Genomic DNA, 23,278 nt, shown 5'->3' with positions numbered 1-23,278 from the left:
ATCCAGGAAGCTCCCAAGTCTTATCAATTTTTCTTTTGAATGACACTCTTGTGTCATTTGCACGATTCTTTTCAAATTATAACCAATGTGGTACGATTCTAAAACAAATCAACCTTCCTTCCTTTTTTTTTTTTTTTTTGAGACGGAGTTTCCCTCTTGTTACCCAGGCTGGAGTGCAATGGCACGATCTCGGCTCACCGCAACCTCCACCTCCTGGGTTCAGGCAATTTTCCTGCCTTAGCCTCCTGAGTAGCTGGGATTACAGGCACATGCCACCATGCCCAGCTAATTTTTTGTATTTTTAGTAGAGACGGGGTTTCACCATGTTGACCAGGATGGTCTCGATTGATTTCTTGACCTCGTGATCCACCCACCTCAGCCTCCCAAAGTGCTGGGATTACAGGCCTGAGCCACCGCGCCCAGCTTCAACCTTCCTTCTAAATTCTGTGAGAAAGTTTTGTTTTGCTGGTTATCTTTCATTTCAAATGTTGCTGATATATTTTATTTCTATGAGAAATAAAGTTTTAGCTGGGTACGGTGGCTCATACCTCTAATCCTAGCACTTTGGGAAGCTGAGGCAGGAGGATCACTTAAGTCCAGGGGTTCGAGACAAGCCTGAGCAGCAAAGTGAGATCCCCGTCTCTATAAAAAATAGAAAGATTAGTCAGGCTTAGTGGCATGCACCTGTAGTCCCAGCTACTTTGGAGGCTGAGATAGGAGGAACTCTTGAGCCCGGGAGGTTGAGGCTGCAGAAAAGATTATCATTGCCAGGCGCTGTGGCTCACGTCTGTAATCCCAGCACTTTGGGAGGCTGAGGCGGGTGGATCACGAGGTCAAGAGATCAAGACCATCCTGGTCTACATGGTGAAACCCCATCTCTACTAAAAATACAAAAAAAAAATCAGCTGGGCATGGTGGCATGTGCCTGTAATCCCAGCTACTCAGGAGGCTGAGGCAGGAGAATTGCCTGAACCCAGGAGGCGGAGGTTGTGGTGAGCCGAGATCGCGCCATTGCACTCCAGCCTGGGTAACAAGAGTGAAACTCTGTCTCAAAAAAAAAAAAAAAAAGATTATCGTTTATATCAGTGGAATAAAGAATGGACTTTATAGTATTGTGACTTGCCAATCTTAAAATGCAAGGCTAGACCTGGTGGCTCACACCTGTCATCCACCGTTTTGGGAGGCCAAAGCAGAAGAATTTCTTGAGACCAGCCTGGGTAACATAGGGAGACCTCATATCTACAACAAATAAACAAAACTAGCCGGGCATGGTGTTGTGTGTCTATAGTCCCAGCTACTCAAGAGGCAGAGGTGAGAGGATTGCTCAAGTGCAGGCAGTCAAGGCTGCAGTGAGCTGTGATCACGCTATTGCATTTCTATGCTGGACCAGAAAGTGAGACACTATCTCTAAAAAAAGAAACACATACTCACAAATACACAAATGTATATATATATTTTATATTATGTAATTACAGCTAGTTATATTAATTATATAATAAAAAATATATTAAACATAAAAATTCAAGGAAAATACTATATTTTATTTTACCTATTTTATTGTGTTTAATTATGTTCAAAAATCCTATTCTAACTGCTTGAGCTATGATTGTGCCACTTGATACTCCAGCCTAAGAGACAGAGCAAGACCCTGTCTCAATGAAAAAAAAAACTCATAAAGACTTACATTTTATTTTAACTAAAATATATAAACATAACATTAAAAGTCACCATCTTTTCATTAGTCCACTGATTATTACAAGGACCTTGGCTTTCTGGTAATACAACATAACTGAAAGGCACAGTTTCTTTAAAGTAAGGCAAACTGTTTACTTACACTAAAAAGACAGTCTGAGAGCAAAACTTCCAACTGGGTTTTTTTTTTTTAAGATCTTTTCCCTAACATTTTGCATTTATCTTGCCCATACATACTACTAAAGCAGTGTTGGAGGTAGAGCCTAATGGGGGGTGTTTGGGTCATGGGGGCAGGCCCCTCATGAATAGATTAATGTCCTCCCTGGGGAGTGAGAGTGACTGAGTTCTCCATCTGTTCTTTCCTGAGAAAGCTGATTGTTAAAAAGATTCTGGCATCTCCCTCCTCCCTCTTACTTCCTCTCTCACCATGTGATCTCTGCACACACTGGCTTCCCTTCTCCTTCTGCCATGAATGGAAGCAGCCTGAGGCTCTCATCAGAAGCAGATGCTGGTGCCATGCTGCTTGTACAGTCTGCAGAACCGTGAGCCAAATAAAACCTCTTTTCTCTATAAATAACCCAGCCTCTGGTATTCCTTTATAGCAACAATAAATAGACTAAGATATCTAATCTAATTCTCTTTCTACTTCACCTGACTTTTAACACAGGTACCTGTTTTTCATTCAAGGGCCAATTTTACGGGTGTACTATTTATACAGATTCCTGAATTGGGTCTTCAAAGAGAAAAATACTAAATTCTTATTTTTTGGGACATGCTTCTTTTGTACCATACAGGGAAACCATCTTTGTATGGCAGCCTAACTTGTCAAGGAATTGGCCTAGATGGCATCCCAGAGGTTACAGCTTCAGAAGGATTTATTGTGAATGAAATAAGCAAGGTATGTTTTTATGTCTTCTCGATGGCATGATATCTAAAACTATTAGTACCCATACATCTACTTGAGATATTTATACTATTATCTGTTTATCTATGTATCTATACTTCATTTGTATAAGAATCATAGTTTTTGCTGCCTATGAGTGTCAGTAGTTTTCTTTTTCTCTTGTAGTTACATATACTTTTTTTTTTTTTTTTTTTTTTTGAGATGGAGTTTCGCTCTTGTTGCCCAGGCTGGAGTGCAATGGGACGATCTTGGCCCACCACAACCTCCGCCTCCCAGGTTCAAGCGATTCTCCTGCCTCAGCCTCCTGAGTAGTTGGGATTACAGGCATGCGTCACCATGCCCAGCTAATTTTGTAGTTTTAGTAGAGATGGGTTTTTACATGTTGGTCAGGTTGGTCTCAAACTCCTGACCTCGGGTGATCCACCCACCTCTGCCTCCCAGAGTGGTGTTGTTACAGGCGTGAGCCACCACACCTGGCCAGTTACATATATCATATACTTTTAAGTGCAATCAGACTTCCTCTTACTTCTCTTATATTAGCTCTTGTAATACAAGATGCATGTGTAACTTAAAATTTTCTAGTAGCCACATTATAGAGAGAAAAATAAATGATGAAATGGATTTTTTTGTTTGTTTGTTTGTTTGTTTTTGTTTTTTTGAGATGGCGTCTTGCTCTGTTGCCCAGGCTGGAGTGCAATGGCACTATCTTGGCTCACTGCAACCTCTGCCTCCTGGGTTCAAGCGATTCTCCTGCGTTAGCCTCCCTAGTAGCTGGGATTACAGGCATCTGCCACCACACCTGGCTAATTTTTTGTATTTTTAGTAGAGACAAGGTTTCACCATGTTGGCCAGGCTGGTCTCAAACTCCTGGCCTCAGGCAATCCACCTGTCTCAGGCTTCCACAGTGCTGGAATTACAGGCATGTGTTATCACATCCAGGCAAAATTGATTTTTTTTTTTTTTTGAGATGGAGACTTGCTCTGTTGTACAAGCTAGAGTGCAATTGCATGATGTCGGCTCACTGCAACCTCCGCCTCCCAGGTTCAAGTGATTCTCCTACCTCAACCTCCCAAATTGCTGCGATTACAGGTGCCTGCCAACGTGCCTGGCTAATTTTTGTATTTTTAGTAGAGACGAGGTTTCATCATCTTGGCCAGGATGGTCTCGAACTCCTGACCTCGTGATTCACCCACCTCATCCTCCAAAAGTGCTGGGATTACAGGGAAATTGATTTTAATAATATAATAATTGATCTAACCTAGTATATCTAAAACATTATTTCAACCTATAAATAATATTAAAAATTATTAGAGATATTTTACATTCCTTTTTCTTAAGTTTTCAAAACCCCATGTATATTTTACTTTTACAGCTTATCTCAGTTCAGACTCTAATTTTTATTAGAAATACTTGATCTGTATTTAGATTTTATAAAATATACAGTTGAAAACAGAGATGCCTGTATCCAAGTAGTTCTCAGTTGCCCGATATGGCTGTTACCTACTGTACTGAACAACATAGTATAATCTGTATCTGGTGAGGCCTTGATGAAGAGCTTACATGAACAGTTTTTCTTGTTTGTCTTTGAGGTGAGTAGGTGGGTAAGCAGTGTTGGAGAACCCATGATTTACCTCTCCCTACTCATTCTGACTGCTGCAGTTGGTGTGCTCTGGTGAGATGATTCCCAAAGAGTGGACCAGCCTTTTTCATTTTTCATTTTTTGTGTAATTAAACTTTTTAGTTATAAAAAATATTTTGGGTATACTGACAAGAACAGAGAATGCTTTGTTGTTTACTAAGATTTTTGGCAAATGTTCATTCATTACTCTCTTTGGGCCAGATATTAGGCTACATGTTATTACATATTTTATACTTGTTTTTCATAAACAGCTGTGGGTATTGTAAATGTCAGAAGATCTAAGTCATAGTTAACTCTGACGCTTACTAGGTTTGTGATTCTGGACAAATAACTTAGTCCTCTGAGTCTCAGTTCCTCATCAATAAAGCCGAGAGCCTATTCTACCTCACTGAATGGTTAATGGGGAGTGAGACTGCATGTGGATGAATCTGTAAAATACTACAAAAGTTAGTTTTGGTTGTTTACCATAACAATCCTCTAGGATTGGCACTTTAAATTTCCATTTTGCAGATAAGCAAACAGACTCAGAGAGGTTAATTAATTTCTAATAATCAAAATCAGACTGTGTGCTGGAATTGAAAGCCAGTTCTGTTGATTCCAAGTTTAGCACTACCACGCAAGTCTACGTTTTCCCCAGGTATTTTGACACAGCTTGGGTGTTGACTTCTTTCGTCCCTTCATACTCAGACCTGGATACAGTCCTTATCACTTCAAACATGATTGCTAATTTTTGCTGTAAACCTGCTGGGTGGGTTCAGACAGTAAGTGCTTATAATTGCACATTCATTTGTTTCCTAACTGTCATGAGTCACTTTGCTATTTGATATTGCTACATTGTTCTCTTAAACAGTCAATCTGCCATTATGCTTAACTATCTAACCCTGGAGGATAAAAGAAGTTTGACTTAGAATTTTATCTTGGTGCAGCATACTCACACTTTTTTCCCTTAGATTTTGTCTGTTTTGGTATCTTGCTGTTTTTCTTTAAAATATTTTCATTAACAGCATGATTGCCCACTGCTAATGTTGGAAGATATTTTAACATTTATCTTCCTTTGTAGTCTGTTTATGGATTAGGTTGATTTTCAAGATTGCAAAGTGGGAGAAAAGTACTGATTATTGAAATCTGTCACATAGCTCCAAAGAAATGAAGTCTTCTGAGGGCAAACCCAATTCTTACAGAGGCCCAAACACTAAGCTTTTGAAGCTCCTTGCATCCATGCTAGTATGAGTATTCAGCCAAGAGAATTTAGCTGACACTTTAGTTTCTGGTACAAGAGGCAGTTCCAAATCCAGGCCAGCACTCTTGCAGCTATATGGGCTTTGTCACGTAGTTAGAAGCAAAAACTCATTTAATGAAAGGCCTGCAGGCAGCCAGGCATGGATATGCTGGCTAAGAAAGTGCTGTTTGTGTAGATAATCTAATTGTTATTTTAAAGGAGTAGATGATCTGTAACGAGCGTATTTTCAGTGATGAGAATATTTTGACTCTGAAACCATTCTTTCTAATAAACTGTGAGGACCAGTGCTCGTTTGTTATAAAGAAGTTCAGAAAATTTTTATTACTGAAGACATTTTCATTGTCCTGAAGAATTACCAGAGACTTTGAAGTACTACTGCAGAAGAGATAAAAGATTAGGGGTCCTTTAGTGAGTGCAGCTCCTCAGCTCCTTATAGGAGATCTATACTTAGGTAATAGTGTTGGTGTTACACTGGTTAGAGTAAGGGACTGTCATATTGCAAGAATCCTTGAGGATGGGTTTACCAAGCCTTTTTTTTTACCTCTACATATGCTACCCTGAAATGCCAACATTCTTACCTAAAATGGTTACATGCAGCCCTGAGTAAGTCATGTCTCCTGAATCTAACATCTAGTTCTAGGTATACTTTCCTAATATGCCACCAGTGTTATCTTCCCACAGTAACTGAAAGACTGGTGATAACGACTAGGTAGAACACATGAGGCATCTAAATACAGTTGTGTTACAATAAACAGTCTGTGAACATCTACAGTCAGTTTAAGTCTTAGGTGGGAATAGGCACTGCAAGCCTGACCCAGGCATATACATTTTGTGGGTATACCGTAATTTACTTTACCAATTTCCTCTGACATTGTAACTGTCAGTAGTCTGACATTCTTTTGTTTGTTTGTTTGTTTGTTTATCACCAATGCCCAATGATACTTTCTAAAAGTTCTTATAGGCAGCAAGTTTACTTTTAGACTTGTCTTTTAAGACCTAGGCTTAGGAGCTGGTACTTAGTTTTCTTACGTCTCTTTATGTCCTCTTCTGCTGATCCTGTACCTTGCCCCACTGCTAACTGCGAGTATTGGTACTAGATTTTCTTCTAAAAATAATGCTCTAATGCTTGTTGGTTGTATCATATTTATTGGTGTCTGTCTTCTGTGGAGAAATTTATTTCAAACACAAAAAGATAATGGCATCTTAGCAATACCAAATTACACTGTAGCCCTCAGCAGTTTAAAAGGACTGTTGATCTATGTGGGAGGGATAATTTTGTGGAGTGGGAAAGAAGGATGAGAGAGGATACACTGAGAAGATGAGAATGTCCTGTAGTCCTAATGTTTTCTTTAAGAGGCTTTAATTATAATACATTGGAGAAGTTTTACTGACAAATCTCATTTTTTTCCTCTTTGTTTAGAAAAGCATTCATATTTCATGTCCAAAGGAAAGTACATCTTCTAAGTTTTTGGCACCATATACTACTTTTTCCAGAATTCATACAAAGAGTGTAAGTATTTTGAAAAAAAATGAAGAAAAAATGTAATAGCCTGTTATTTTTTCATTTTATTTGCTTGTTTAGTGCTATAAACATATTCATAATTAATATACCTTTCATTTACTTTGCGTTGTAAGGTGATACAGCTGATGAAGTACATGTTTGGCAAAACTGGTACTCAAGTCCACATAGAATATGTGTTCAAATCTACTCCCTGGTAATCTTAGAGATTATATGAAATTTCCTTATATATATTTTAGGAGAGTTACCAGCTTTCGTATAATTATATAACACTGATGCTTGGCTAGGTGCAGTGACTCACACCTGCAATCCCAGCACTTTGAAAGGCAGAGGCAGGAGGATCACTTGAGACCAAGAGCTTGAGACCATTCTGGGCAACAGAGTGAAACTGTCTCCACAAAAAAATAAAAATTAGCTGGGCATGGTGGCACGTACTTGTAGTCCTAGCTACTCAGGAGGCTGAGGTGAGAGAACTGTTTGAGCCCAGGAGTTGGAGGCTGCAGTGAGCTCTGATTGTGCCACTGTACTGCAGTCTGGACTCTGTCTCCAAAACATAAATAAATAAAAATAAATTTGTAATAGTTGATGCTTACATAATATTGCTGCTGCTCATGTTATATTCCTTTTCCTAAAGGACAGGAACATTTTCTCAAAATTTCAAATATGCCACATTGAGGAGTAATTTTCAAAGGTCTTTGTAGTAAAGACTTTTCTACTACCATGGGCTTCTTGGAAGCAGAAGTGAGAAATTGGTGGATAAACTGATTATATTGAAGGCATTCACTTCTTATTGTGTGGTACGTTTTTTTTTTTGTTTTTTTATTTTATTTTATTTTATTTTTTTTTTGAGATGGAGTTTCGCTCTTGTTACCCAGGCTGGAGTGCAATGGCGCGATCTCGGCTCACCGCAACCTCCGCCTCCTGGGTTCAGGCAATTCTCCTGCCTCAGCCTCCTGAGTAGCTGTGATTACAGGCACGCGCCACCATGCCCAGCTAATTTTTTATATTTTTAGTAGAGACGGGGTTTCACCATGTTGACCAGGATGGTCTCGATCTCTTGACCTCGTGATCCGCCTGCCTCGGCCTCCCAAAGTGCTGGGATTACAGGCGTGAGCCACCGCGCCCGGCTGTGTGGTACGTTTTTAAAAGAGCTATTTTTGGCCGGGCACAGTGGCTCACGCCTGTAATCCCAGCACCTTGGGAGGCCGAGGTGGGTGGATCGCTTGAGCTCAGAAGTTAAAGGCCAGCCTGAGCAACATGGTGAATGCCTGTCTCTACAAAAAAAATACAATAATTAGCCAGACATGGTGGCACATGCCTGTAGTCCCAGCTACTCCGGAGGCTGAGGTAGGAGGATTGCTTGAGCCCAGGAGGTTGAGGCTGCAGTGAGCCATGATCACGCCACTGTCCTCCAGCTGGGGCAACATAATAAGACACTGTCTCACCAAAAAAAAAAAAAAGAAAAGAAAGAAAAAGCTATTTTTTACCCTTATTACAAAACAAATACATACTTAGTGATGAAAATTTAGGACGTGAAAAAAAGTGAGAATCACTCGTATTTCTATATTCTAAAGATAACTATTAGGAACTTTTGCTGTATATTCCTTTTAAATAATAATAATAGTAGTAAAGCTCACATTTATTGATTGCCTGCTATGAGCCAGCACCATGGCAACTCTACATATCATCATTTTACTTAATACTCTATCTTTTCCTTAAATATTTTACCGAAATGGGTTTTTACCCTACATGCTATTTTATAGCTTGCTTTTTATTACTTAATTGTATGTCCATTATTCTATACTGTCTTTGATGTATTCTTCTAAGAGCTGTATGATATTCTGTTGATGAGTTTACTATAATTTTCCAGTTTTGTATTACTGGACATTCAGGTGTTTCCAGTTTTGTGATTTTGTATTTTTATGAATATACTTATAGGAAGAAATTAGAATATATTTGTAAAAGTGGAATTTCAGTGTCATAGGGGGTAGGAATTTTTTTTTTTTTTTGAGACAGAGTTCACTCTTGTTACCCAGGCTGGAGTGCAATGGCGCGATCTTGGCTCACCGCAACCTCCGCCTCCTGGGTTCAGGCAATTCTCCTGCCTCAGCCTCCTAAGTAGCTGGGATTACAGGCACGCGCCACCATGCCCAGCTAATTTTTTGTATTTTTAGTAGAGACGGGGTTTCACTATGTTGACCAGGATGGTCTCGATCTCTTGACCTCGTGATCCACCCGCCTCGACCTCCCAAAGTGCTGGGATTACAGGCATGAGCCACCACACCCGGCCACAGGTTGTGGGAATTCTAAGGCTTTGGGTGTGTTCTAATGCATCTCCACTTAACTGATTAAGTCAGTTGTTGCTCTGCATTTCCTATGTAAAATGTACTGTTAGGTTGAATGTTTATGAAGAGTCAGTTTTAATGCCAGTTATGTTATTTTTGGAATTATATAAATTAATTAAATATTATGTTAAATATCAATAAAATATGAATGTGAAAATTAGAGAGCAATTATTTATTTGAAGACTAGGCCAGGCACGGTGGCTCACACCTGTAATCCCAGCACTTTGGGAGGCCGAGGTGGGTAGATCACCTGAGGTCAGGAGTTCGAGATGAGCCTGGACAACATGATGAAACCCTGTCTCTACTAAAAATACAAAATTTAGCTAGATGTAGTGGCGTGTGCCTGTAATCACAGCTACTCGGAGGGTAAGGTAGGAGAATCGCTTGAACCCAGGAGGTGGAGGTGGCAGTGAGCCAGATTGTGCCATTACACTCCAGCCTGGGCAACAAGAGTGAAATACCGTCTCCCAAAAAAAATTAAAAAATTAAAAAAAAAACTAAACATGGGCGTGATGGCTCATGATGGCTAATGCTTATAATCCTAGCACTTAGGGAGACCCAAGCAGGAGGATCACTTGAGCTCAAGAATTCAAAACCAGCCTGGACGACATAGTGAGACCTCATCTCTATAAAAAAATTAAAAATTAAAAATTAGCCAGGTATGGTGATGCACACCTGTAGTCCCAGCTAGTCTGGTGGCTGAGGTGAGAGGAATTGTTTGAGCTCAGGAGTTCAAGGCTTTGGTGAGCTATGATTGTGCCACTGCACTCCAGCTTGGTTAAGAGACTCTGGCTTAGGAAAAACCCAAAAAACAAAAACTAAGTTTATTGCTTTGTAAAGATGTGATAAAGATGATTTTTTAAAAAAACTGCTTTGATAGCATGCATGGGCAAGATAAATGCAAAATGTTCAGGAAAAAAATTAAAACAAAAAGCAACCCTAGTTGAATTTTTGCTTAGATTGCTTTGTAAGTGTGAGTAAAGATTTGCCTTGCTTTAAAGAAACTGGAAATTGTAAATTGTGCCTTTTGGTTATATATATATATGTTTTTTTTTTTTTTTTTGAGATGGAGTTTCGCTCTTGTTACCCAGGCTGGAGTGCAATGGCACGATCTTGGCTCACCACAACCTCTGCCTCCTGGGTTCAGGCAATTCTCCTGCCTCAGCCTCCTGAGTAGCTGGGATTACAGGCACACGCTACCATGCCCAGCTAATTTTTTGTATTTTTAGTAGAGACGGGGTTTCACCATGTTGACCAGGATGGTCTCGATCTCTCGACCTCGTGATCCACCCGCCTCGGCCTCCCAAAGTGCTGGAATTACAGGCTTGAGCCACCGTGCCCGGCCTGGTTATATTTTATTACAAGAAAGCCAAGGTCCTTTTAATAATCAGAGGACTAATAAAAAGTTAGTGAATTTTAATGTATGTTTATCTGTTTTAGTTAAGATAAAATATAGATCTTTATGTATCATTTTAAAAAAAAGAGATAGGATCTCAGTCTGTCTCCCTTTATCAAAAATCAATTTGTTGAAAAGACTATCCTTTCTCTACTGCGTTGCCTTTGTACCTTTATAAAAAATCAATTATCCGTATATGTGTGATTCTATTTATGTGCTCTCTATTCTCATCCTTTCTCTGTCTCTGTGTACCAAAACCACATTGTTTTGATCTCTGTAATTTTATAATAAATCATAAAATAGGAAGTGTAAATCCTTCAAATTTGTTTCTCTTTCTCAAAATTGTTTTGGCTATTTTAGGTCCTTGGCAATTCCAGATAGTACATTGGTACAATCATAGCTTACTCTAGCCTTGAACTCTTAGGCTCAAATGATCCTCCCACCTCAGCCTCCTGAGTAGCTAGAACCGTGAGGTTCATGTACCATACCTGGCTAATTTTTTTTTAGATGGAGTCTCACTCTGTCCTCCATCCTGGAGTGCAGTGGCATGTTCTCAGTTCCTTGCAACTTCTGCCTCTGCCTCCTGGGTTCAAGCGATTTTCCTCCCTCAGTCTCCTGAGTAGCTGGGATTACAGGCTCCCACCACCACACCTGGATAATTTTTGTATTTTTAGTAGAGACAGGGTTTCATGATGTTGGCCAGGCTGGTCTTGAACTCCTGACCTCAAATGATCCGCCCATCTCGGCCTCTGGAAGTGCTGGGATTACAGGTGTGAGCCATTGCACCTGGTCTAAAAATTTTTATTCTTATTTTTTGTAGAGGTGGAATCCCGCTCTGTTGCCCAAGCTGGTCTTAAACTTCTGGCTTTAAGCGGTCCTCTCTCCTTGGCTTCCCAAAGTGCTGGGATTATAGGAATAAGCCACTATGCCTGGCCTTTATACATCATTTTTTATTATTTTCTGCTTTCACTGAGGGAGGAGGTGATTAACCTCTGGGAGAGTTGGGAAAGCCACTCACCTTTTGAGAAATAAGTCATTTTAAAAATCATTAACAGGCTAGGCATGGTGGCTCAGCACTCTGGGTGTACCCAGAACTCCGGGAGGCCAAGGCAGGAGGATCACTTGAGTTCAGGAGTTCAAGAGCAGCCCAGGCAACATAGTGAGACCTCATCTCTACAAAAAATAAAAAATAAACAAAATAGGCTGGATGTGGTGGCTCAACCCGTAATCCTAGCACTTTGGGTGGCTGAGGTAGGCAAATCAGTTGAGGCCAGGAGTTCAAGACCAGCCTGGGCATCATGGCGCAAACCCATCTCTACTAAAAATACAAAAATTAGTTGGGCGTGGTGGCGCGCAACCATAATCCCAGCTACTAAGGAGACTAAGGCACAAGAATCACTTGAACTCAGGAGGCAGAGGTTGCACTGAGCCATTATCATGCTACTGCACTTCTGCCTGAGTGACCAAGCAAGACTCTGACTCAAAAAAATAAATAATACAAACAAAATTAGCTGGATGTGGTAATGTGTGCCTGTAGTCCCAGCTACTTGGGAGGCTGAGATGGAAGAATTGCTTAGGAGGTCAAGGCTTCAGTGAGCTGATTGTGCCATTGCACTCCTGCCTGGGTGACAGAGCAAGACCATGTCTGAGAAACAAATAAACAAACAAAAATTAGCTCTGCTCCTTTTCTATTTCTTATTCTCTTTTTATTTGAGCTTACTGAAAGATGATTCATCCATTTATTAATCACCGACTATATTTCAGCTACTCTTGTGGGCACTGAATAAACGAATGAAACTGCCCTTGTAGAGCTTACATTCTAGAGGTGTGGGACCAGAAACGATTTGCTGATGACTTGGATGTTAGGTATGAGAGAAAATGAGGAGTTAGGATAATTCAAAAAATTTTGGCTGGAGAAGCAAGTAAATTGTGTTCCATTTACTAATTGGAGGAAGAGCAGTTGTATTGGGATGGGGAAGGGGAAGTAAAAGTTCTGTTTGGACATGTTCAGTTTGAGGTGTCCACTGTAGCCTAGGCATCCACTGGCTACCAGCAAGCAGTTGGATAGATGCCACCTGTCTCAGGAAAGAATTTGAAATATATTGCTTATAAGTGAGGGATCCACTACTAAGTTACCAGTCCTTTTATTCTAAAGAAGCAAAATAAAGAAGAAAAGTCTTAGACAATGTTAGAGTTGATGGATATATCCCTATAGTTCTTGCCAAACTTATTCATTTTGGCGTAATTGGCGTAGAACAAAGTGAAATACAGAGTTGGATAATTAAAGCCAAAGTTCCTACTTTTTTCTTAATAACTTATGTGGGAATTATTCTTGCTGGGAATGTGTCTAGAATTAAATATCTTGGTCTCACATTTGCGGAGCATTTGCAGCTGGTTGTTTTTTAATAAAAGGGCACTTGTATGCATTTGTATAAAAGATTTGTTATTCTGATCATGGCCTATATGAAGTGATTGCTGATACTGAAATTATAAAAGTGAGGCTGGGTGTGGTGGTGCACGCCTGTGATCGTAGCACTTTGGGAGGCTGAGGCAGGAGGATTGCTTGATCCTAGGAGTTCAAGACCAGCATGAGCAACATAGGGGAACCCCATCTCTCCAAAAAGAAAAAAAGTTAAAAAATTAGCTGTACATGGCAGCCCATGTTTGTAATCTCAGCTACTTGGGAGGCTGAGGCAGTAGGATCACTTGTTCCTGAGAGGTTGAGGCTGCACTGAGTTGTAATCACACCACTGCACTTCAGCCTGAGTAACAGTGAGACCCTGTCTTAAAAGAAGGAAAGAAAAGGAAAGGAAAGGAAAGGGGAAAGGGGAAAGGGAAAGGGAAAGAAAGGAAGAAAGAAAAGAAAGAAAGAATGAATTAAAGTGAATTTGGAAAACAAAAACTGACTGAAATTTCTCTATTCTTTATTCTGGAAGATCTATATCTCTATATTTTCTATAGATATACCTATATATAGATATATGTGGAAATATCTTTGCTCTTCCTTGAATCCTCGTGGTGCATCTTAGAACATTATTTTTTGTGTAAGTAGCTTTCTAAGAATTAGGAGAGGTATCTTAATTTCCTTTTTACTTTTTTTTTTTTTTTTTTTGAGACGGAGTTTCACTCTTGTTAGCCAGGCTGGAGTGCAATGGCGCGATCTCGGCTCACCGCAACACCTCCGTATCCTGGGTTCAGGCAATTCTCCTGCCTCAGCCTCCTAAGTAGCTGGGATTACAGGCATGCGCCACCATGCCCAGCTAATTTTTTGCATTTTCAGTAGAGACGGGGTTTCACCATGTTGACTAGGATGGTCTCGATATCTTGACCTCGTGATCCACCCGTCTCGGCCTCCCAAAGTGCTGGGATTACAGGCGTGAGCCACCGTGCCCGGCGTTCTTTTTACTTTTTATATTTACTTTAAATTGTTTTTGTAGAGATAGTCTCATTATGTTGCCCAGGCTGATCTCGAACTCCTAGGCTCAAGTGATCCTCCTGCCTTGGCCTCCCAGAGTGTTGGGATTACATAGGTGTGAGCCACTGCGCCTAGTTTTAATTTTAAAATAAAATAGCAGGTCTGAGCATGGTGGTTTATGCCCATAATCCCAGCACTCTGGGAAGCTGAGATAGGAGGATCACTTGAGTTCAGGAGTTTGAGACTAACTCGGGCAACATGGCAAAACCCTGTCTCTACGAAAAAACACAAAAATTAGCCAGCTGCAGTGGTGTGCACCTGTAGTCCCAGCTACTCAGGAGGCTGAGGCAGGAGAATTGCTTAAGCCTGGAAGGTAGAGGTTGCAATGAGCTGAGATCAGGCCATTGCACTCCAGCCTGGGTGATAGTAGTAAAACTGTCACAAAAATAAATAAATAAAATAGCAACACACAAAACTGTGGAGATGAAATGGGAATAGGGCAAACTTTTTAGCTGAAGCAGGAGACTACAGTTGATTAGAGGAATATCTTTTTGTTTGAACAAGTAAAAGGTGTTTACTTCAGCCTTGTTGGGAGGTTGGTGATGATAACTCAAACTTTACATCAAACACAAGTCCTTTTGTTGGGAAACACAGGCTTGAAGAAATCTTGGAAGAATGAAACAAGGGAGGTTATAACATATTTCAAGGGAATAAGAGTATTTCATTACTTCTAACGCATTGTTTTGTCTTTGAACAGATAACATGCCTGGACATTTCCAGTGGCGGAGGTCTTGGTGTGTCTTCTAGTACTGATGGAACCATGAAAATCTGGCAGGCTTCCAATGGAGAACTCAGAGTAAATGATTTGGATATGCTTTTAGGGTCTTACATACAAAGGGTGGTTTGAGAAGCCTTGGACTGGGACGTGGAAGGAAGAATGCCCATTCTAAAAATGTGGGGCCACTCTGCATGTCAGTCGATCTCTTTTCTCCTATTTGTGTGTTTTTTTGTTTGTTTTTTTTGAGACAAGAGTCTTGCTCTGTCACTCAGGCTGGAGTGCAGTGGTTCGATCTCAGCTCACTGCAACCTCTGCCTTCTGGGTTCAAGTGATTCTTGTGCCTCAGCCTCCTGAATAGCTGGGATTACAGGCACATGCCACCACACACATCTAATTTTTGTGTTTTTAGTAGAGATGGGCTTGTGACATTTTGGCCAGGCTGGTCTTGAATGCCTTACCTCAAGTGATCTGCCCGCCTTGGCCTCCCAAAGTGCTGGGATTACAGGTGTGAGCCACAGCTCCTGGCCTCCTATCTTAATTGGAGAACCATTCTCAAGCTTAGGGATTTGGCAGAACAGAGTAGGGCTGGAGCAGTTAAGGAGTCAGGCCAATGAACTTCTAGCGGGTGTGCCCTTGTTGCTTTCAGTGATCAGTTTCCAAGACACAATAGCTTGGCTGTTAGACTGAATCTATGGCTGAGCCTCCAACCTTTACAAAGGATTTTAAACACAGATGAGTAAAAAGTCCCCAAGCCACCTCAGCTCTTTATTCTTGTAACTAGACCTAGAGATGGCGGTGAGAGCCATGGAATTCTTTTTTCTTTTTTTTAAGCTAGGTTCTGGGGTGTTTTTACATGGAATTCAATTCTATAACCTCTATAGCTGAAATCCAGGAAAGGGAACACTACCTGGTAGACAAATAAGCTAAGAGAACCTTTGGATATCCTTAGTTTTTAAAACCCAGCATGTGGGTTTAGCATGTAGGTATTTCATATCAGAGACCAGACTATGGGAGGTAAGAGAACATCGGGAATGGACAAAAGAACTAGCATGGAATTTTCTTTTGTTTTTCCAGAGAGTATTGGAAGGACATGTGTTTGATGTGAATTGTTGCAGGTTTTTCCCCTCAGGCCTTGTAGTCCTGAGTGGGGGAATGGATGCCCAGCTGAAGATATGGTCAGCTGAAGATGCTGGCTGCGTGGTGACCTTCAAAGGTCACAAAGGAGGTATGAAGTGTGGTTTCTCCAAAAGGCTTCTCTAATGATCCCCAGAGATGAATCACTGAAAAGGTAGAAACAGAAGCTAGTTATTTACAAACATACAAATAATCCTCCCAGATGGGCATTTTGATGAGCTGCCATTTCCCAAAGGACTAGAAATTCCTTTGCCATACAGTCTTTTTATTGCTATCTTGAACTGTCTTACACAATTGGTTTGATATCTAAAGCCTTTTTTAGCTGGGTGCAGTGGTGCATGCCTGTAATCCCAGCTTTATCAGTTGTTTTCCATAATTGATAAAGGAAAAAGAAAGCCTCCCTAGGAAATCATATACTTGTGTGCTGGGAAATAGAGTGAGAGAGAAGGAGGTGTGCCTACATTTTCTCATGTTAGTCTTTTGGCTGAGGGGACCATAAAAGCTGGGTGGCTAACAGCTGCATCATCAGCCGTTATAGAGCTTTATGATTCTCATAGATTTAAATTACGTTTCATTTTTAAAAAATGGATTGGCCATATAACCTTGTTGATATCAGATTATAATCAGATTATAGAGATAGAACATCTTCCCTTTGTAACTGACTTTTGCAGGGAAAATATATATTTTAGATATGTTTTATACTTAATTAGAATATTAAAAAGGGGATGTCGGCCAGGCGCGGTAGCTCAAGCCTGTAATCCCAGCACTTTGGGAGGCCGAGGCGGGTGGATCACAAGGTCAAGAGATCGAGACCATCCTGGTCAACATGGTGAAACCCCATCTCTACTAAAAATACAAAAAATTAGCTGGGCATGGTGGCGCGTGCCTGTAATCCCAGCTACTCAGGAGGATGAGGCAGGAGAATTGCCTGAACCCAAGAGGCAGAGGTTGTGGTGAGCCGAGATCGCGCCATTGCACTCCAGCCTGGGTAACAAGAGCGAAACTCCGTCTCAAAAAAAAAAAAAGGGTGGGGGGAATAAGTAGATACGTATGCTATTCTTATTTTACAAATTTGAAAATTTTTTAAAGATGTGATAATATCCCCAAATAATTCCTTGATCCTTCTTCTGGAACCATAATACACATTGTACCACTCATTTAGGAATTAATGATGTATTAACCTCTTTTTATGGTATTTTTAACTCTGTGTACATTGTGAGTAACTTGTGTGTGGAGATCAAGTTTTAAGCCTTTTTTTTTTTTTAATAGAGACAGGGTTTCATCATGTTGGCCAGGCTGGTCTCGAACTCCTGACCTCAGGTGATCCGCCCGCCTTGGCTTCCCAAAATGCTAGGATTACAGGCGTGAGTCACCGCACCCGGCCTAGCTTTTTACTGTGTAAGCTCTGCCTCCCAAGTAGCTGGGACTATAGGGACACGCCACCATGCCCAGGTAAGTTTTATATTTTTACTAGAGATGGGGTTTCACCATATTGGTCGGGCTGGTCTCAAACTCCTGGCTCAGGTGATCCACCCACTTCAGCCTCTCAAAGTGTTGGGATTACAGGTGTGAGCCACTGTGCCTTGCCTTTTTTTCTTTTCCTGTGTTTTTTTTTTTTTTTTTTTTTTTTTTTTGAGACAGAGTCTTGCTTGTGGCCGAGGCTGGAGTGCAGTGATACCAGCTCAGCTCACTGCAACCTTCCCATCCCGGGCTCAAGCGATCCTTGTGCCTCAGCTTCCCAAATAGCTGCAATCACAGGCATGCACCACCACACCCGGCTACGCTTTGTGTTTTTCAATAGAGATAGGATTTCCCTGTGTTGGCCTGGCTGATCTTAAATTGACCTCAAGTGATCTACCTACCTTAGCCTCTAATAGTGCTGGGATTATAGGTATGAGCCACTTTGCCCAGCCCAAATTGTAAGTTTTTTGATTTTTGTGTGTGTTTGGTTGGTTGGTTGATTTTTTTTTTTTTTTTTTTTTGAGACGAAGTCTCACTCTGTCACCAGGCTGGAGTGCAATGGCGCAATCTCGGTTCACTGCAACCTCTACCTCCCGGGTTCAAGTGATTTTCCTGCCTCAGCCTCCTGAGCAGCTGGGATTGCAGGTGCAAGCCACCATGCCCAGCTAATTTTTTGTATTTTTAGTAGAGACAGCGTTTCACTGTATTGGCCAGGATGGTCCTGATCTCTTGACCTCGTGATCCTCCTGCCTCAGCCTGTTTTAAGTTTTTTTTTTTTTTTTTTTTTTTTTTGAGACGGAGTTTCGCTCTTGTTACCCAGGCTGGAGTGCAATGGCGCGATCTCGGCTCACCGCAACCTCCGCCTCCTGGGCTCAGGCAATTCTCCTGCCTCAGCCTCCTGAGTAGCTGGGATTATAGGCACGCGCCACCATGTCCAGCTAATTTTTTGCACTTTTAGTAGAGACGGGGTTTCACCATGTTGACGAGGATGGTCTCGATCTCTCGACCTCGTGATCCACCCGCCTCGGCCTCCCAAAGTGCTGGGATTACAGGCTTGAGCCACCGCGCCCGGCTGTTTTAAGTTTTAATATTTCTTTTTTTTTTTTTTTTGAGACGGAGTTTCACTCTTGTTACCTAGGCTGGAGTGCAATGGTGCGATCTAAGCTCACTGCAACCTCCGCCTCCTGGGTTCAAGCAATTCTCCTGCCTCAGCCTCCCGAGTAGCTGGGACTACCGGCACACACCACCATGCCTGGCTAATTTTTGAATTTTTAGTAGAGACGGGGCCAGGCTGGTCTTGAACTCCTGACCTCATGATCTTCCCAGCTTGGCCTTCCAAAGTGCTGGGATTAGAGGCATGAGCCACTGCACTCAGCCGAAATTGCTACTTTCTTTTCTTTTATTTTCTTTTTTTTTTTGAGACGGAGTTTCACTCTTGTTACCCAGGCTGGAGTGCAATGGTGCGATCTCGGCTCACCACAACCTCCGCCTCCTGGGTTCAGGCAATTCTCCTGCCTCATCCTCCTGAGTAGCTGGGATTACAGGCACGCGCCACCATGCCCAGCTAATTTTTTGTATTTTTAGTAGAGATGGGGTTTCACCATGTTGACCAGGATGGTCTCGATCTCTTGACCTTGTGATCCACCCGTCTCAGCCCCCCAAAGTGCTGGGATTACAGGTGTGAGCCACCGCGCCCGGCCGAAATTGCTACTTTCATATCTTCTTTCTAAAGTCGTTCTTCATAGGTTCCCACTTCTCTAGGCTCCTCTTTTTTTTTTTGAAACGGAGTCTTGCTCTGTCACCCAGTCGAGAGTGCAATGGCACGATCTCAGCTCACTGCAACCTCTGCCTCCCTGGTTCAAGCGATTCTCCTGCCTCAGCCTTCCAAGTAGCTGGGATTACAGGCATGCACCACCATGCCTGGCTAATTTTTTGTGTGTTTTCAGTAGCGGCGGTGGTTCACCATATTCGCCAGGCTAGTCTCGAGCTCCTGACATCAGGCCATCCATCTGCCTTGGCCTCCCAAAGTGCTCTGGGATTACAGGCATGAGCCACCACACCTGGCCTGGCTCTTTTCTTTATTCTTGTCATCTAAGTGTTAAGAGATCCACACTAGATGCTGTTATATTTTGAATGACATTTTACTAAAGAGAGGGTGATAACTTTCCACTCTGCGTTTATAGAAAAAGAAAACTTTCTGCCAGGTATGGTGGCTCATGCCTGTAATCCCAGCCGTTTGGGAGGCCGAGGTGGGCAGATCATGAGGTCAGGAAATCGAGACCATCCTGTCCAACATGATGAAACCCCGTCTCTACTAAAATACAAAAATCTTAACTGGGTGTGGTGGCGTGTGCCTGTATTCCCAGCTACTCAGAAGGCTGAGGCAGGGGAATGTTTGAACCCCGTCAGCGGAGGATGCTGTGAGTCAAGATCGTGCCACTGCACTACAGCCTGGGCAACAGAACAAGACTTTGTCTCAAAAAAAAAAAAAAAAAAGAAAAAGAAAACTAGATTGCAGCTCTTTGCTGAGTACTGCTTGAAATGTATACACAGTTAATAATGTAGTCAGCTTTCTAGCCACAGCTGTAGCATCCCTGCCTTGCATACATACTTTTCAGAATTGCTTTTTTCCGTTAGTATGTGTCACTTCCATGGAACTCAGTAGCATTTTGAAATAGTAGTTGGAACTTCCCAGTAGAGACATAATGAGATCTTTAATTGTTTAATAAGAGCTGAAAGACCTTCCTTATAGTGATTCCTTAGGATTCTTAAAATCTCTAAGATCTTTCCTAATTAAATTTTTGCTGAATGTATTATGGAGTTAAAATAGAAACATAGATTTTCCAAACTCAAAATACTTTAGTGACCAATTGCAAAATAAGAAACAAAATGGCAGCAAACCATATAGGCTCGATAGATCTGTTCCTGAGAGGAAGACTGAACAATCTTTTTTCTAGTGGCCTTTATCCAGTGGGTATAGAGCTGTGAGAATTACATCTACCCAACAACTATTGTCAGCTGTATAAATTGAATTTAGGTTTTTTTTCCTTCCTCTGTCACCCAGGCTACAGTGCAGTGGTGCAATCTTGGCTCACTTCAACCTCTGTCTCCTGGGTTCAAGTGATTCTTGTGCCTCAGCCTCCAAGTAACTGGGATTACAGGCACCTGCCACCACACCTGGTTAATTTTTATATTTTAGTAGAGCCAGGGTTTCACTGCATTGGCCAGGCTAGTCTTGAACTCCTGACCTCAATTGATCTGCCCACCTTGGCCTCCCAAAGTGCTGGGATTACAGTTGTGAGCCACTGTACCTGGCCTGGATTTAGTTTTTATTTTAAATTGGATCTATTTGAAAAGTTACACTATAGTGATTAGGTGCCACCTGAGTTGCTTTTAATTATATTTTCCCACACAGGCCCTAAACTGACTACTTTTTAAAGTTGTGGCATTTTCATAAACTCTTTTTCTAAACAAAGTGAAATTTTCAATAAGAATTGAGAGACGTAGCCAGGCGCGGTGGCTCAAGCCTGTAATCCCAGCACTTTGGGAGGCCGAGGCGGGTGGATCACGAGGTCAAGAGATCGAGACCATCCTGGACAACATGGTAAAACCCCATCTCTACTAAAAATACAAAAAATTAGCTGGGCATGGTGGCCCGTGCCTGTAATCCCAGATACTTAGGAGGCTGAGGCAGGAGAATTGCCTGAACCCAGGAGGCGGAGGTTGCAGTGAGCCGAGATAGTGCCATTGCACTCTAGCCTGGGTAACAAGAATGAAACTCTGTCTCAAAAAAAAAAAAAAAAGAATTGAGAGACATGTGGTTAATCACATTGGATTGGCACTTGTATGTTATGCTGAGTTTCTGTAGAGTTTTTGTCAGGGTTTACGTATCTGAAATCACTTCATTTTAAGAGGAATGAGAGTATGCAAAAGACCGCTAATTAGCTATGTGAACTTTGGTCAGGTACTCTTAATTTATTGGGCACCTATAGTAGGCTTCATTAAATGGGTTTTAATAAAACAAATACTAGCCCTGCCTGGATCACTGTAGGGTTGCACTACCTCTCTGCTCCAGGCAACTTTGTTTTTTACACCTGTGCTATCGTATTGTTAAGTCTTTTTTTTCCCCCGAAGACATTCTGTTTGTGTATTTTTTTCTCTTTTTTTCCACTGTAAGTCTTTATGTCTATAATTAACTCTATTTTTTATGCTGTTTATTCCTGAAACTAGGGACCATAGCAAGTATCAGATTATAGATAATAAAGGGCCTCAAAAACTTTAAAATCCATGGACATTTTGGACATTATACACTCGCTCTTAATTCTGTCATCTTTTTTGACAGGCAGTTCCCTGCTGAGGTATGAGGACTCGGTAGATAAGAACGTTCAGCTTCCTAGCGGGCTCCCCTGTCACTACCCTGGCAAAAGTGGAGCACTGACTCACCACCTCACATTGCAGACAGGGGAGGTGGAAGTTCAGTTTCCCTTTGGTCTTGTGTCACCTTGCTAAAAGTAGGACACGATTGCACCACCTGACTTACATCACCTCATTGCCTCCTAGTGGCAGTATAAGCTCGGTTCTCTGCTGACTGACACCTGGAAAGGGGTTGTGAGTACCTCAGGCACCTCTTTGTGTCTGTCACTACCAGGTGGGGATGGAAGCTGAGCTCACTGCTGGATTCTGATGACAGTCAATCCCACTGCTTAGCCTGGTCAACCCCACTGGGTAGGGGAATGGGAGTGCTGCTGCCTGCTTCCACGGGAGTGGGGTAGATGATTACCTCCTGTTCAGCCCCACTGAAACCATGGCGGAGGAGGAGTCACAGTTTTTCTGTTGGTGTCTACTGGCATAAGGTGGATGTTGCCAAGAAGATTTCTATTTTGTGAGCTGCTACTTCTCAGTCTTTAGGCTAGGGGCAGCAGGCTTTACTGGGAATTTTGTTTTGTTTTTTAAAAATCTGTTCATGTTGGAAGCTTCTGCAGTGTCCTGTCCAGGTTATGTGGGAGGCAGTAATGATATCCAGGAGCTCATTGCTGTGTTGTTCCACCACCTTCTTTCTATCATTCAAAGTCTTCCCATGCTTGCGGTGTTCATGACTTTTCAGTTATAAATGGAAGGACCTAGGAGCAATGGGACTACTCTTGTTTGGCCAGAATGAGAAGTCACATCATTTTTCAAATGGGGAGGCTAACCCTTTTAATCAATTATGAGTGAAAGCAGCAGCAGGATATATGTGATTGTATGTATATATAGCAGGATCTTGCCCCATCGCCCAGGCTGGAGTGCCGTGGAGCAGTCATGGCTTACTTCCGCCTTGAATTCAGGGCTCAAGCAATCCTCCCACCTCAGCCTCCTGAGTGGCTGGGACCACAGGCATGAGCCACCATGCCCGAATTAAATTTTTTGTACAGAGTTTTGCTGTGTTGCTCAGGCTGGTCTTGAACTCCTGAGCTCAAGGGATTCTCCTGCCTTAGTCTCCCAAAGTGCTGGAATTACAGGTGTGTACCACTGCACCTGGCCAAGGCAGTGATTTTCAAAGTGAATTATCTTATGTGTCTACTTTTTTTTTTCTCCGAAGTTCTCGTTAAGATATCTACTTTATTTTTTAAAAAGGGTTTTGAAGACAAAATAACTTGAACATGACTGCTCTAGCATACTTCACTAAAAATTAAATCTAGAACTTGTTTTTCCATGCTTCTCTTTCACTGCTAGACATTGATTCATTGGGAGGCTGGGACTCTTATTTATTCTTGTT

The 23,278-nt window shown here is 41.7% G+C and overlaps 1 protein-coding gene across 8 annotated transcripts in view; it reads left to right on the top strand.

The window, feature by feature from the left end:
- Window positions 1-23,278, top strand: part of PAAF1 (proteasomal ATPase associated factor 1) — a 50,880-nt gene that overhangs the window by 6,474 nt on the left and 21,128 nt on the right. For 3 of the 8 annotated variants that reach the window (XM_074400945.1, XM_074400949.1, XM_003923447.4), the window contains exons 3-6: window positions 2,487-2,590; window positions 6,896-6,985; window positions 14,908-15,006; window positions 16,003-16,153. In XM_074400945.1, the coding sequence (XP_074257046.1) occupies window positions 2,487-2,590; window positions 6,896-6,985; window positions 14,908-15,006; window positions 16,003-16,153 (444 nt within the window). Of the gene's footprint in view, window positions 1-272; window positions 2,235-2,486; window positions 2,591-2,806; window positions 4,997-6,895; window positions 6,986-14,907; window positions 15,007-16,002; window positions 16,154-23,278 lie in introns of those variants that run through there. The other 5 variants (XM_074400947.1, XM_074400946.1, XM_010334315.2 and 2 more) reach the window with 5 other exon arrangements.

This window comes from Saimiri boliviensis, chromosome 6 (genome assembly GCF_048565385.1).
Source record: "Saimiri boliviensis isolate mSaiBol1 chromosome 6, mSaiBol1.pri, whole genome shotgun sequence".
Classification (NCBI taxonomy): domain Eukaryota; kingdom Metazoa; phylum Chordata; class Mammalia; order Primates; family Cebidae; genus Saimiri; species Saimiri boliviensis.
This window is presented reverse-complemented; position numbering and strand designations above follow the sequence as displayed.